Genomic DNA, 14735 nt, shown 5'->3' with positions numbered 1-14735 from the left:
GCAGCATAATCCTCAGCAGTAGTTGAACACTAATATTTTGTTATACTATATATCAGTGGTTCTCCAACACCAGTCTGTAAACAAGTACTGATCCATGACAGAAATCTCACTAGTCCATGGCAAAAAATGTCAATATAAGGTCATCAAATGTGTTTTCTTGTAAAGGACTGTCCTTTATCTGATATTACATCCTTAATATACTTTTGGTGCTAAAATGTTATCTTTTACAAAATGAAAGTGATGATAGATGGCATTGTTTATTTTTTAATGCCCTTAGCTGTTAAAATAAAAAGCTGACAATTTTACCCTGTTCTTGCCAACACTTTGTTTGCAACTTTACGAGATCCAGTTTCTCTATGTACTATGAAGTCTCAGGCAATAATGGGGCTAGTAAAAGAGAGAGGCACTTGCATTATCTAAAATATTGGTGGTTACAGTTAAAAGATCCTGGAACCACAGTTACTGTCATCATTAACTCAAAGAAACACATGACTACATATACCTACGACACTGTAGGCTCTGTAGAATTCAACAATACATAAACATTGGATTTAGAGCTGATGAAGTGCAGTTTGAAAGTTGTGGTCTTCATATAACTGATCTAACAAGAACAGCAGTTCTCACAGATCTAGGAAAAGTATCTTAACAATGTGATGTTGTAGAAATAGTGCTGAAGTAGAATCAAGTCAAAGATTTAATTCTGGTTTTGCCACTAATTACAGGGCCTTGAACTGTACTGCTTGCATTTTGTGGACCTCTATTCATCATGCAATGAAATGGCTGGACTGGCTAATCTCTAATACTTTGCTCACCCTAAAACCTACGTTTCAACTCCTTTAAATGGATTAGGAGACAATCCTGATAACTGCTACTCATCAAGACTTCGGATAAATTATATCATGTGTTTCTTGGGAGAAGGTTCCACACCTTAGAGAAATAGTCCCAGTTATGCATCTATAGGATGAGTAGAAGAGGTGAGGGGGGAGATACTTGCTGATAACTGGACTTTAAGAGAAATTTTAAGTAATCTTTTATTGGAGTAGGTGAAAGTGTTAAAAAAAAAAAAGGGAGAGATTTGCTTCTAGCATACCTTTTCCCTCTTCCTCTTCCAGGTCTAACTCCTAAAGTATTGGGGAGCAGGCAAGAAAAAGAGGACAGCAAACCTCTCTTTACATGACTAGTCATAGAACAGCAATGGTGAGAAGATAAGTGTTTCATTGTTCAGGCTAAGTTTGGTTTCATTCAATGACGATGGACCCAGCGTAATTTCTGGGGCCAGGTACAAAATGAAAAAAAGCAGAGGAAAAAAAGTGCTATTTAAAGACACTAAGATAAAAAACTTTTTCTTTTCTTTGTGGTCCCTCCCTCCCTCTCTCTTTCTCTCTCTCCCCCTCTCTTTTTTCCTTCCTATCCACCTATCATGGTGCTTTTTATTTTCTATTTAATGTTATGGTCCCCTGGAATATTCACAGGCCAAAGGCAGATCCTCACAGATGCCTAAGGGCCTCACCACATGACTCAGCACTGGGTTCCGAGCTGCTAGACCCATGTACTATGTCCTGGCTGAAGTTGAGGAAGTCAGTCTCTCCATCCTGTGGGCCCTCTGCCCCAACTCATGGCAGATGGGTAACCCCCAAAAGACTACAACTGCCAGGCAGGGATGCAACTCAGTACCTGGACTGGGGACTTACTCCCTGCCAAAACACCTATCTAATGTGTCAGGGCATTGCCAGCCTGGGACAGAGGATGCTGCAGGGCACATGTACTCAACTCAGACCCTCCCTGCTAAATCTAGGCCTCCACCAGTGTTAAGGGCAACAAGAGAACATAGGCCTCTACCCACCAATGTGACCCGGTCGACTCACCACAGTGGCAAGACAGGAGCAGGGAGAATAAGGCTGGGCCGGGCCAAGGGCACCAAAGGGTAGAAGAGCCAGCAGCCAAGAATGGTTCCTGATAGGCAGTGGGAGGCAGGAGAATGCTGGAGCGGAGGCTTCAAGCCCCAGTGCATGCTCCATTTTCCCATCAGACTTAATTTACAAAACATATATTCAAATATAAAAATTAATAAAAATGTTAAGACAGTGACCACAGAATATTAAACCTGAAACTCAAGGCTCCTCTGGGCCTTATGCAGCTGTACAGGTTACATTCCCATGAAGCTGGCCCAGGCCTCTGCTGATGCTGGTCTTTTCATGGGAGGTGAATGTCCTTTTCTTGGGAAATGTTCAGCTTCACTCTTCATTACCAAGAATCCCTTCAGAGGAGCACAAATGTCTTCCACTGGCCACCCCAGGGGAACATGTCCGCAATGCCTTCTCTTGAGCTGGACATCCCATCACTTGGTAGTTCCTGCTCTTCTGCTAACCTCCACATTCTTTCATGTGGAGCCAAGGAACTACCAAGTTCTCTATTCTGCACGTTTCCAGGGCCATATAGCATTAGAACAATCATAATGCACACTTCAAGCCCCACTGGAACTGATTACTCCAAAAACTTTCCTCCTTGAAATTTCTAGACTAGCACTGGGCATCCGTCTATACGTTCTTGGTATACACTTTGAAACTTCAAGAAACATATGCCAAGTTCTCCCACATGAACTTATCATATTTTACTGTCAACACCACAGTGGACCCTCCGGTTTCAATAGTATCTCAAACATCCATCTAAAAAAACAAAATAGCAGTCTCCCCTTCTTGAACCCCAATTTCTACACGATTTTCCTGTAGACTCCTTCACTTAGATTCATGAAGGGAAATGCATCCTTCTCTACTATGGATGTAACAGAAAAGCCTCTCTTAATGAACCCTCACTCCCAAGACATCAGTGACCATAACTTCTTCCCCTCCCCAAACATTTTCTTATATATACTGGGAAGAGGATGATGGGCTGACTGTTATGGTAATAGGGGCAGTTCTATCATTTTCTTGTGAAAAGGGATCTGCCCCCTCCCCCATTTCTGGGCATTCACTGATTCTTCTCTTAGAATGTGGTGACACTTCTCACCTTTTATTTTCAGTTTTAGATCTTGGCCACAATTCTAAAACACAGAAAAAACCTCTCACCATCCAATCTGTTATAAAATTAAATCAGTTACTTGATAAAACCAAACATTTAACTAGCGACTTAAATGTTTAAAAAACATGCTCATAAATTTTATCTCAAAAAGCAAACAAAAGATCTGTCAACTACTGAACTTATTCATGATGTGACATGTTAAGGATGAAGTGCACTGATGATTGCAATTTACTTTGAAATGCATATAATAAAAAAGGGGTTGTAGAGACATGATAAAATATTAATTGTAGAATCTAGGTGGTAGGTATGATACAATTCTCTCAACATTCCTATATGTTTGAAAATTTTCATTAAAAAATGTTGGGGAAAAAATGAAATAAAATAAATGCTCATTACTTTGGACACTGATAAGAAGCTGATGAAGGAAGCTAATATTTTACCCTTAAAATTCAAAATGATCTCAGATAAAGTTGGACAGACGAATGCAACTAAACAGGTAAAGCTCATTAGATGAAAATATACTAATATATATGTGTGTGTATATAAAATCAGGATGTGTATATATATCCTCATTATTTTCTTTTAGCACCTTCAATTCTTCTTCCATTTTAGTATTAGCTTGAGTCTGTTGCTGAAGTAACTGCTGCAATTGTTGGAAAGAAATGATGATACCCTTTAAAAAAGTATAAATATGATATATTAATTGCAAAAGTTTTAAGGCAGTAGATATGTTTCTAAACTCATTCTTAAAACACATTTTCTAGTTTCTTAACATATTATCTTTACAGTTTAATTTCAATGCCATTATAAACAATATACTGAAATAAACTAATGGTACATTTTATTAATTTAATATTTAACATAATTTGTATTACGTGATTTCTTACAAAGTACTATTTCTAAGAGTTCCTCAAATAATTAACAAAGTTTTTGAAATGGACCACCGATTCTGGGACATTACTGAAAAATGTAAAGAATTTAAAATTAAAACTTTTGCTGGCTTGTCCCCCAGACAGTAAATATATCATTACTGGAATGTCACACCGCTAGTGGGCTCGGATGGCACGGCACGCGTTCAGAATCAGAGGAAAAGCAGAAGAGAAAACAAAAGAAACAGGAGACATTTTCTTTCACATATCTTTTTTTAGAGTAAAATAATTATAAATATCAAATACATTCAAATGAGAGAATAATGTCCTATAAATGCATGCTCTAAGCATACATACATTTCAGTAGTTATCTGCCAGTGGTCTAAACTAAGGAAAAAACTAATTTATTTTTATTCTTTTTATTTTATTTATAAAATATTTTAATGTAATCTTTTTTCTAGCTTTATTGAGATATAATTGACATATAACGTGTACGCTTACAGTGTACAACATGATTTGATACACATACTTACTGTGATTTAATTACCACAACAAGGTTAACATCTCTATCACCACACATAATCACCACCTTTTTTTTTTTTTTGTATGTGGTGAGAACATTTAAGACTCTGTATAAAATAAATAAGCTACAAGGATATACTGTATAGCACAGGGAATACAGTCAATATTTTATAACTTTAAATGGAGTATAACCTATAAAATTTTTGAATCACTATGTTGTACACTTGAAACTAACGTAACACTGTAAATCAACTACACCTCAACTAAATAAATATTTTAAAAATAAGAATATGTCTTTGGAGTCTCATAAAAAAAAACTCTCTTAGCAACTTTCAAATACATAATACAGTATTGCTAACTAAAGTCATCATGATGTACATTCCACCCCCAGAACTAACTCATCTGACAACTGGAAGTTTGTACCTTTTGTTGAACATCTCCCCATTTCTCCTCTGATTTATTTATTTAATGGGAACATAGGTGAGACCGTACACATGTATCCATTCAATACACACCGACTGAGTGCTTACTATGTGCTATGAGTTGACCTAGGCATGATTCCATGTGTTGTTTAACTTAGTTTATTTTCCACATTGTATTTGGTTTTTAAAATATTTACTGGTTTCCAAAATAACTTATGATTGCTTGCCTGTTTTTCTTCTTGAATATGGGTAATCTCTTCATTAATTTTCTTATTTAATTCCAATTCCTAAAAAATGTGAATAATTTTAAAGTTATGATACAAAGTTCGGCAAATTATACATTCAATTCAGTACTTAAATTTGGGAGTGTCATGGCCTATTATTACTCTAGAGTACCAACGTTTGTTTACTATTGAAGCAGTGACTCTACTGAACTGAAGATGGTATTAGATACCCAATACAGGCTACTGCAAACTTATACACGTTAATGTTAAAAACTACAGGATTTCTCATCTCCAAAAGCTTTCCTGAAGACATCGTTATACCAGAAGATAACCTGATACCATATTAAAGTGAAAATAAAGTGGTTATAGCCAAATTTTATTATCCTAAAGTTTTGTTGGTAATACCAAAAATTATGTAGCAATTTTTTTAAAACTCATAAAATCTGTTTTTACTATGTATGTTAACTCTACAAAGAAGGAATATTTTCATATTATAATCCTCTTATCTAACTGTTTATATAATCTCATAAATTTTCATACACTTTACAAAAATGTTCATTTTATAAACACGAATATATTTAATTAAATACCATTTTGAGTCTTTCTTGAAGTTCTTGAAATTTTTGTTCTTTAATTGTTAAATTGATGTTTTCTTCTCCCATCTTATGTTGTTGACATGTGACCTTGGTCGCTATCAAGTCTGAGGTTACTTTTTTAAGTTCCTTAACATAAGAAACATCAAACAGAGAATTCAGTATACATATTTCATCAAAGCAAGGCACTTTTCTGACAGTTTTAAAGTTCATTTTAAACCTATCACTATAATTTACTTTATTTCATATATTAAGATAATACTACTGGCCCATCAAGGTCTACTTTCCCTAGTTTCCTTGCAAGATAATTAGCCAAGGTGGGAATGCTGTTTCTGGTTATGGTATAGGCAAACACAATGACACAAAGATAGACTGCATGATCTTTGTTCTTAAAAAGAATACACTAACTAAATGAACTAACCAACCAGAAGTAGTGTGTTTTCACTGATGACTTATTCAACAAAAATCTTCTAAGATAAAAAAGATGACATAGGGACTTCCCTGGTGGCACAGCTGTTAAGACTGCGCTTTCAATGCACTGATCCGGGATTTGATCCCTGGTCAGGGAACTAGATCCCACATGCATGCCACAACTAAGGAGGCCACGTATGCAACTAAGACCAGGCACAACCACATAAATAAATAAAAAAGATGATATAAAAGATTATCAATTCCAAGTTATTAGCAACTAAGAAAAAAATTTATCTAAGAAATAATTATAATGTGACGAGTGCTATAATACAGGAACGTATAGAAGTATAAAGAATGAAACAGTTTGGCTGAGGGCATCAAGAAGGCATTACACAGAATCTTTAAAGGTACATTTTCGAAGAGGATAAAAAATGGGTAGATATTCCAGCCAAAAAGATTCAGAAAGGTACAGAAACATGAAAGAGTATGGTATTTTTCAGGGCAACAGAATTAATATGATGTGGTTGGAGCTAATATGTTATGGGTAAGAGGGAGGAGTAGAGTATTGGTAGTTGTGATCAGAAATTTGGCAAAATTCAAATACTGTAAGATTTGTGGACCAAGCTAAAGAGTTTTAATTTTATCCTACAGGCAATGAGGAATTAACCACTGAAGGATTTTGAGTAAGAGAATGACATAACAAGACTTGCATTTTAGAAAAATAACTCTGGCATCATTGTAGAGGATAGACTTGAAGGGAATATGAAAGAAGTCTTCGTTGCAAAGCTACGAGTCCACTGAGTTGATAGATACATCCAGACACATTACATCCCGAAATACCAACTTCTGAATTGGTGTGTACTTTATTGTACTGCTCTTCTGTGTATACTGACTGTATTAAATACTCAAGGATCTGATTCTCACATTCTTAATTACATAGCATCTGAACTCCCTTTGAATTCTAAAGGCCCACTAGAGAAGCCGGAAATGCCAAATACTTGCTTTATAAGCATGACACCAGGCTCTGCTAATCAGAAGCACCTGTCTTGGATACTGGATCAGGAATTAGTATCACAAAAACAAGAAGAACTGTTGCAAATCTGTAGATAGCAAGGGCCATGCTACTAACTTCAAGCTTCCATTGGCAACAGTGATTCTGCTGTAGCAGCAGCAGTATCCACTATGGTCAACAGTGATGACAGAAGCTGCAGGGCACAACAACTTAGTAGTGGAAGCTGGTTTTATGCTGTGGTCCTGGATATATCTTTCCTTGTTTCTGACAATTTTCCAAGTCTGAGATGACCAACATCTCAGCAAATTCCAACATTTCAGCAAATTCCTTTGCTGAAAAAAATCATCTTACACTTAAGAATCTTGATTAATATACTTCAATTTTTAAAAGGTTGTATTTAAGAACTGAAGTTGTTCACTAGGGTGATGAGATTACAGGACATTTTTATTTTCTTCATTTTGCTGTTAAGTGTTTTCTTTTTCCAAAATAAACACATATTTCTCATGTATCAGTTTTTAAATACCATGTAAAGCTATGGAAACAGATGCAATCACTTAGTTACAGAAAAGATGACAAATGACTGAGTCCTAAAGAACTCCAAGATTCATGGATTAAATAAGCTGCTAATACAAAAGACTGAGAAGCACAGTCAACTGAGGTACGAAGAAAACCAAGAGAGTGCAGTATCAAGGAAGCTGAAAAAGGAACAGTAGAAAACAGGGCTGTCAATACCTCCAGAGTTCTACATGTTATAACCTCAGCCACCTAGAGAGAACTCGCCTGATTGATTACCTTTTAACTTCTAGTCCAAAACCCAGGAGAAAGGATTCATTGGTCTTAGTTCACATATCCCCTTTAGATATGTGCACTGCATAAAATGACCACTAAGGTAACCAATGGCTTAACAGACAGGGCTTTATTCTCAGAGAAGCAGGAAGACAAAATAATGTACGAAGAGAACAATCAGCATGTATTGAATAATGAAAGAAGTTTGAATGAAGGAGGTAGGCCTTGAAGAATGAGTAGTAAACTGGATATCCTTCATTTGTCACTCCTGATTCACACTCTAGTCTTTCTCTGTGGCCTGTGTGGCTGGCGTCTGTAGATATAGCAAGCAAACTCCCTCCCCCCTGGCTTGGTTGGGTTCAATCCCTGGGAAGCATCAGTAAATCAGTATGCTGGGAAGAGAGAGAGAGATTGAGGCATTTCCCCAGCTCCCTCCCTACATGACAACAAACTAGCAACAGTTCTGTACCTTTACCAAAGGTCACAGCTTCTGAATTGCAGCTTTCTTCCACAGCTTTACCTATAGCTCCCTCCAGGTTCCAGTATCTGCTTCCTTCCCTCGCCATCATCAGGTCTAGGTGGTGCTTCTATCCCTTAGCAATTTCCCTTAACTCTGCCTACAACCTTGTAAATAGCTCTTTCTCAATTTCCCATTCCAGTGTGCCATCTGTTTCCTGCCTCAATCCTGTTTAATACAAATAAGTTGAGAGAACGTATTTCAAGTTTGGGTAAGGAATATGGAGGAGAGAAAAGGCAAAAAGATAGGGAAAATTAAGAATTACGATAATGGTAACAGATTTTGGATTAAACAGACTGGAAGATGTTTATTAGGAAGTAGTAGGAAACAGTGTTGAAGATGTAAAATGGGAACAGACCATGGAAGTTCTGGAAAGCCAATTAAAGAAGTCTGGAACAAAATCAACGTGTTGTACACCTTAAGTTTAAAAAATGTTATATGTCAATTATATCTCAATAAAGCTGGAAAAAAAGTTTTGGACTTGATTTGGTAGACAAAGGAGAACTATTCAATTTATCACTCCTTCTACATATGCTAAGTATCTAGCATGTGTCAGGCACATAAAGCAATATATTAAACTAGTAGCTTAGTAAAGTTAGTCTAGCAAAAAGAGTGAATAAAAACTGGAGAAAAGAACACTGGCTAAAAGGCTATTTTATTAATCCAGGCATGAGATGATGAATGTCTATATTATTGAGACATGGATAATGAAAAATATGAGACATTCTAAAGGAAGATACAACCGAACAGACAAAGGAAATGAAGGAAAAAAGATGATTTCAAAGTGTTTAGATGAAGCTAGAAGAAATAACAGACCATGAAATGTGAAAGAGAGATGCATGAAAATGGAAAGGAAATGAAAAATCTGCTTCACTGATGAAATAGATGAAAAATCTATTAAAGACAAGAAATAAGAGATGGACAATATTCTGAGACTGACTCTTAAGAAAGCCAAAAAGCACAAATTACTAAGCCTGAGACATAGCCTGTTACTGTTCTAAAAAAAATCGTTCATTCATTATTTTTCAAGTGATAAAAGGTTATATATGATGAATTCCCTCAAATGAAGTTTCAGTGTATCAGTGATGGTTCACCTTCATAGACAGCAAGATGGTTTCCTTTGAAAGGAGGGTTGTATGAATTTTTTTTTTTTGGCAGGGGGAGGAGGTAGGATGGGGAGAATAAAGAATCAATCCAATGGGTGACCCTGAAGTTACACTAAGTCATAAAAGGGGATGACCTGCAGGTAGCTGAAAATATAGAACTGGAAATTAAAAGAAATGTGAGGCTGGAAATATAGATATGAAGTCATCTATATGAAGTGTATGAATGAATTAAGGAGGATGAGCTAATTGAAAAAAGAATATGAAAAAAAGAAAGAGACGTTATGATAGAGCTTTGGAGGAATCGGGGGAGAAAGAGAAGATAATCAGGGAATCAGAGGGATTTATTCGTACCCAAAGACCCTTAAAAAGTGAACTATCATACAGATGTTCAAAATTAATACATTTCATATTTTAAACATTATTTTGTACAAAATACAATATTCCATAATGAAAAACATGAATTGTATCAGTTAGGATGCTTTGGTTATAACTATCAGAAAACCATACTTAAACCATTAAATAATAAAGAAATTTATTCTGTAGCAAGAGGTAATTTAGGTATTCCAGAGCAACTGTCTCTTCCTGGATCTCCTTCTAAAGAGGAAGAAAATTTTTCTTTGAACCTCCTCCTGCTAGCCAGAATTAGATCACATGCTCATTCCTGAACCAAATACTGGCATGAGGGATGGAGATGACACCAACTGGCTTAGAGACAGACTGATCACGTGAGGTGCACTGGATGTTGAGGAATTATTGCAATGACCATTACATGAAGAATTTCAACTAACATTATAAAATTTATAGGTTGTTTCAAATATTACTGACTACGAACAGTATACAGTACAAAATGAGGATAAATGGAGACTCTTTTTTACAAGCTGCTTGACACTGAATAATTCACCTAACTGTTGGATCCAGTTAACTGTTTTTAACTAGAGCTCTGAGAAGTCCTAGAGGTTCCATGGAGCCCCTGCACAGCTGCTGATAGAGAAGAGTCAACAGGCATGGCTCCAGTGTTCTTAAAACTCGCCCTTCAAACACAAGTAGTTCTACTTTGTTTTAATACTGAGCTTCCACATCTTTAACAGAAGGTTCTACAACTCAAAGAAAGATAAAAACCAGTAGACTAGATGATCCCTATGATTCTAAGAAATTTAGAGATAACCTGAAGAAGATAAATAGCTGGGAGAGAACTAGATCACTGTAAAAACAGAATGTAATTCAAGCATGAAGGGAGAAAAAGCAATTAATGAGTTGGAAGAAATTTCAGACTCCTTTCTGATAAAAATTTATCAGATGAGGCTGTTTCAGTTGTCTTGAAAGCCCATACACATAACCCACCTATAGTTATGGTGCAGAAAAACTGCACCATTAAAATTTGCCTTAATTTTAACCTAATTTCACTTGTGAGTAACAATAATCCCATAAATTTCTATAGAATGTTAAACTTTTCTTTTTTAAGATTTATTTTTTTTAAATTATTTATTTATTTTATTTTTGGCTGCAATGGGTCTTCATTGCTGTGCTCGGGGGCTACTCTTCGCTGCAGTGTGCAGTTGCGGTGGCTTCTCTTGTTGTGGTGGCTTCTCTTGTTATGGAGCACGGACTCTAGGTGCACGGATTTCTGTAGTTGCGGTGCGTGGGCTCAGTAGTTTTGGCTCCAGGACTCCAGAGCGCCTGCTTGGTAGTTGTGGCACACAGGCTTAGTTGCTCTGCGGCATGTAGGATCTTCCTGGACCAGGGATCAAACCCACGTCCCCTGCATTGGCAGGTGGATTCTTAACCACTGTGACACCAGGGAAGCCCTAGAAAGTTAAACTTTCTGAAGTGCTTTTCCATATATTATTTTATATTTGTTACACATATATAAAACAGGAAAGGCAAACATCATTAAACTCATACTTCAAATGAGAATACAAAGAGAAAAGCAATACTAGTATGATCTGAGTCATGTACCTCCTTAGGATGACTATGGTTGAAAGGTTTCGTTTTAAGGAAAAAGGTAAAGTATGAGTTAAGATAAATAGGATAAATGAGAAATATTATGCAGGGGATTATGTGTAGGCAGGAATAGGCCAACGGACTGGGTGAAGTAATGGAGACTAAAAGACAGATGATAGAAAAGGATGCTCTGGTTGGAGAAGGAGAGAGGGCTGAATGATGGAGCCCAAAGGAAGCAGTATTTAATGAGTTTCAAGGTAATGGAAATACTAGTCTAGATACGCAGTCAAGGCCTATGGGGACCTGGTAGTTTAGGAGTATGAATATTAACAACTTCCCCTTTTAATAAGTATATGCTTTCTAATGGTGAATGAAGCAGAGAACAAATTTATGTGGATGAATTGCTTATACTGCTACTATTATCAGTAGAATGGTTAAGATCACAGATTCTGCAGCCAAATTTGTTTGGGTTGTAATCCTTGCTCTATTTTCCTTGTTGTGTAACTTTAGGTAACTTACTTAACTGCACTTTGCCTCAAGTTCCTCATCTGTAAAATGGGGATACAATTTTTAAAAAAAACTAACAAAGTGCCTGGCACGTAATAATCCATGCAACAAGTATTTGTTGAGCACCTACTATGTTCTAGGCATTGTTACCTATTATTACTACTAAGGTGAATTCAAGGGATTCAATGATTATTTTCTCTACCTTTAAAATAATGTGGTCTGAAGTCCTAATGGTGGTATGAATAACTAAGTATTCTTTATTTAAAGAATTAAGATTCATTGTTTCATAACTGATTATAATAAGAGTTTTCTTGTAGACTATGAACTCAAGGAAAAGTACCACATTTTATACTTATCCCACAGCACCTTAATACATTCAGGGAGCTAAGAAGAACTAAAAATTTTAATGAACATAAGAATAAAAGAGTGATGAATGTGATATGAAAAAAATGGGACTTACCTTTGCCTAAAATAAGATTTGATGAAATCAAAGTTGATTTATTCAGGATAAAGCAAATGGCAATAAAAACAGCAGTCAATGTCAGCCAAATAAGACGATTGTTAATGACATGAAAGTTCATAGTCAGTTTGTAAAATTGCATAGAATGTGGTAGGTATATTATAGTGCTAAGTATATTGTAGCATATAGGAAAGTACAGTGCTGGGGATTTAATCACTGATTGAACCTGATGGCTTCCTCTGATCAAGGTAACAACCACAGCCCCGAAGACCACCATGTTACAGATAAATGCTCCTCATTTAAATGTGAACAGACCACTACAATTTTCTTAACAATAATAAAAAAATAAAGCTTAGTAGGTGGTGGGTCACTAGCATTATGTTAACTTTAAAAGAACAGTATATTTTGGTGCTGGAACCTTGACTGTCTTAATCAACTAAACTCATGAGATTAAAATGGGTTAATTCTGCACTATAAATTCAGATCCAAGAATATTCTAGAAAACAATTACAGACATAAGACAATATAATAAAACATTATTCTAGTTCATAAGCAATATGGTCATTGACTTGACAAACTTTCTGAACAGAAGAATTTATTGATCTTATTATATCCACCCTGGATAAATATTCAAAAACACAGGATGATAGTTAAATTGACTACGCATACTGAAGGATACAAGAACAAAGACAGTCATTTCAGCAATTAATTTAACTTTTTTAAAATTTAGGAGATGAATTCAAAGGAAAAATATCTCTTAGAGGACCTCAGAGTTTTAATCTCAACTCAGATTTACAGGATGTCTGACTAATATTTATGTTGCTACTTGGTATTTAGTCAAACACCACCTGAGTAATAAAAAGAAATCTTTTATGCTGAACTGACTTTTTAAAAAGACACCAATGATATTAGGTTTAAAATAATGTATATCTTTCTTTACACATGGTGTTCTAAAGCTTTGTGTTTTTGGTGCACTAAAATGGTAATTTTTAAAAGAAAACTTGCAACAATTTTTCTGAATTTTTAACTTTTTTATATTGGGTTTTCCTGGAGAAAGATACACCTGTATAAAGTAAGCAAGTTAGAAATTAATTAGATGGCTTGTTTTAAACTAGTGATCTGTTCTAGATTCATTCCTAAGATACGTCCTACTGATAAATATACAATTAAACTGAGGTATGTGCTAAAACTTAAATTCATATAAAGTAGCTTATAATTCTCTGAATTAATAAAAAAAGGATTGTTTTTCTAAAAGTTTTTCTTCTGTCAAGTTTACAAAGTGCAACAAAGGTCTGTGTCTTTCTATCAATACATTTTTCAACAACTGAAAACATGGAGCTGTTGTAATCAGCTAAGTTTTGTAGAAGATACTCTAAAACACATCAATTCCTATTACAATAACTGTTATGAAACAATGGGGAAGTGGAAAGGGGCGGGAATGGGCAAAAACCAAGTTATGCGGCTGACAAAAGTAAAGACTAATCATTTCTTATGTCTTTTTCTCATATATTAATTACTTAGTCTTAAGAGCATATTAATTAAAAGCAGAGACCTTCATGAAATGATTTTCGACTGAAAATATGCTTTTGATTTTATAGCCCTGATAGCTTTTAAATATCTTGAACTTTTAGTACACTGTCTGTTTTCTAACCATTTTATTCAAAGCTGTTAGTGCAGCAAATAAACAGCACATGCTTTGATCTCATTAAATTACAACTTATAGTTCCTAGAGTCATAAATATCATGCCCTTTTCTCCTTTACCCCTCCTCTTCTGGTATGAGGTAGTCTGTTAAATATCACTATCTCCTTGAGTGCTCTGACGTTTACTCAGACAAACAGCAGAGGTTATGAATGCTGCTCACAGATAGGATCAGGAATTCTTCATGATCGCCACAACGGGGAACCCAGCATCCACAACTGCTGTAAGACTTGGTTTTATCTAACAACTAAGTTTGGTCTGTTTAACTTTGCTCCACCAAAAAGAAAAAAAAAGAATTCCATCGTATCACAAACCAGGAACTTAACTGTCCTGGACAACATCATCGAACAGCATAAAAGAAAAATAAAAATTATCATTGAAAAAATTAATGATTAAAAGTTTTAAATGAGTAATGGAAAACAATGTTACTAGGCTTGATTACTCTCTGAAAAAGAAAATCAAAACAGAAAACACTTTTCTTAAAGTTAAAAATCAAGGCTATACTAAAAACTACAAAATTATTGTACCTAGAATGTCTGAAATATTAAAAACTATCTGTTAAAATGTATTTCTAAATTCTTACCCTTTCAGCTACTTGAACTTGGGACTCTTAAAGGGAGTAATATTCTCTCACTTCACCCTTCTAT

General features: G+C 35.4%; 1 protein-coding gene across 1 annotated transcript in view; it reads right to left on the bottom strand.

Annotated features, from left to right (window-relative positions):
• The window catches only part of CCDC73 (coiled-coil domain containing 73), a 103865-nt gene that overhangs the window by 26706 nt on the left and 62424 nt on the right, over positions 1–14735 (bottom strand). Inside the window, 3 exon segments of the mRNA XM_057749219.1 lie at positions 3590–3691; positions 5059–5118; positions 5646–5777. Coding sequence (XP_057605202.1) covers positions 3590–3691; positions 5059–5118; positions 5646–5777 — 294 coding nt within the window.

This window comes from Hippopotamus amphibius, chromosome 9 (genome assembly GCF_030028045.1).
Source record: "Hippopotamus amphibius kiboko isolate mHipAmp2 chromosome 9, mHipAmp2.hap2, whole genome shotgun sequence".
Classification (NCBI taxonomy): Eukaryota; Metazoa; Chordata; class Mammalia; order Artiodactyla; family Hippopotamidae; genus Hippopotamus; species Hippopotamus amphibius.
This window is presented reverse-complemented; position numbering and strand designations above follow the sequence as displayed.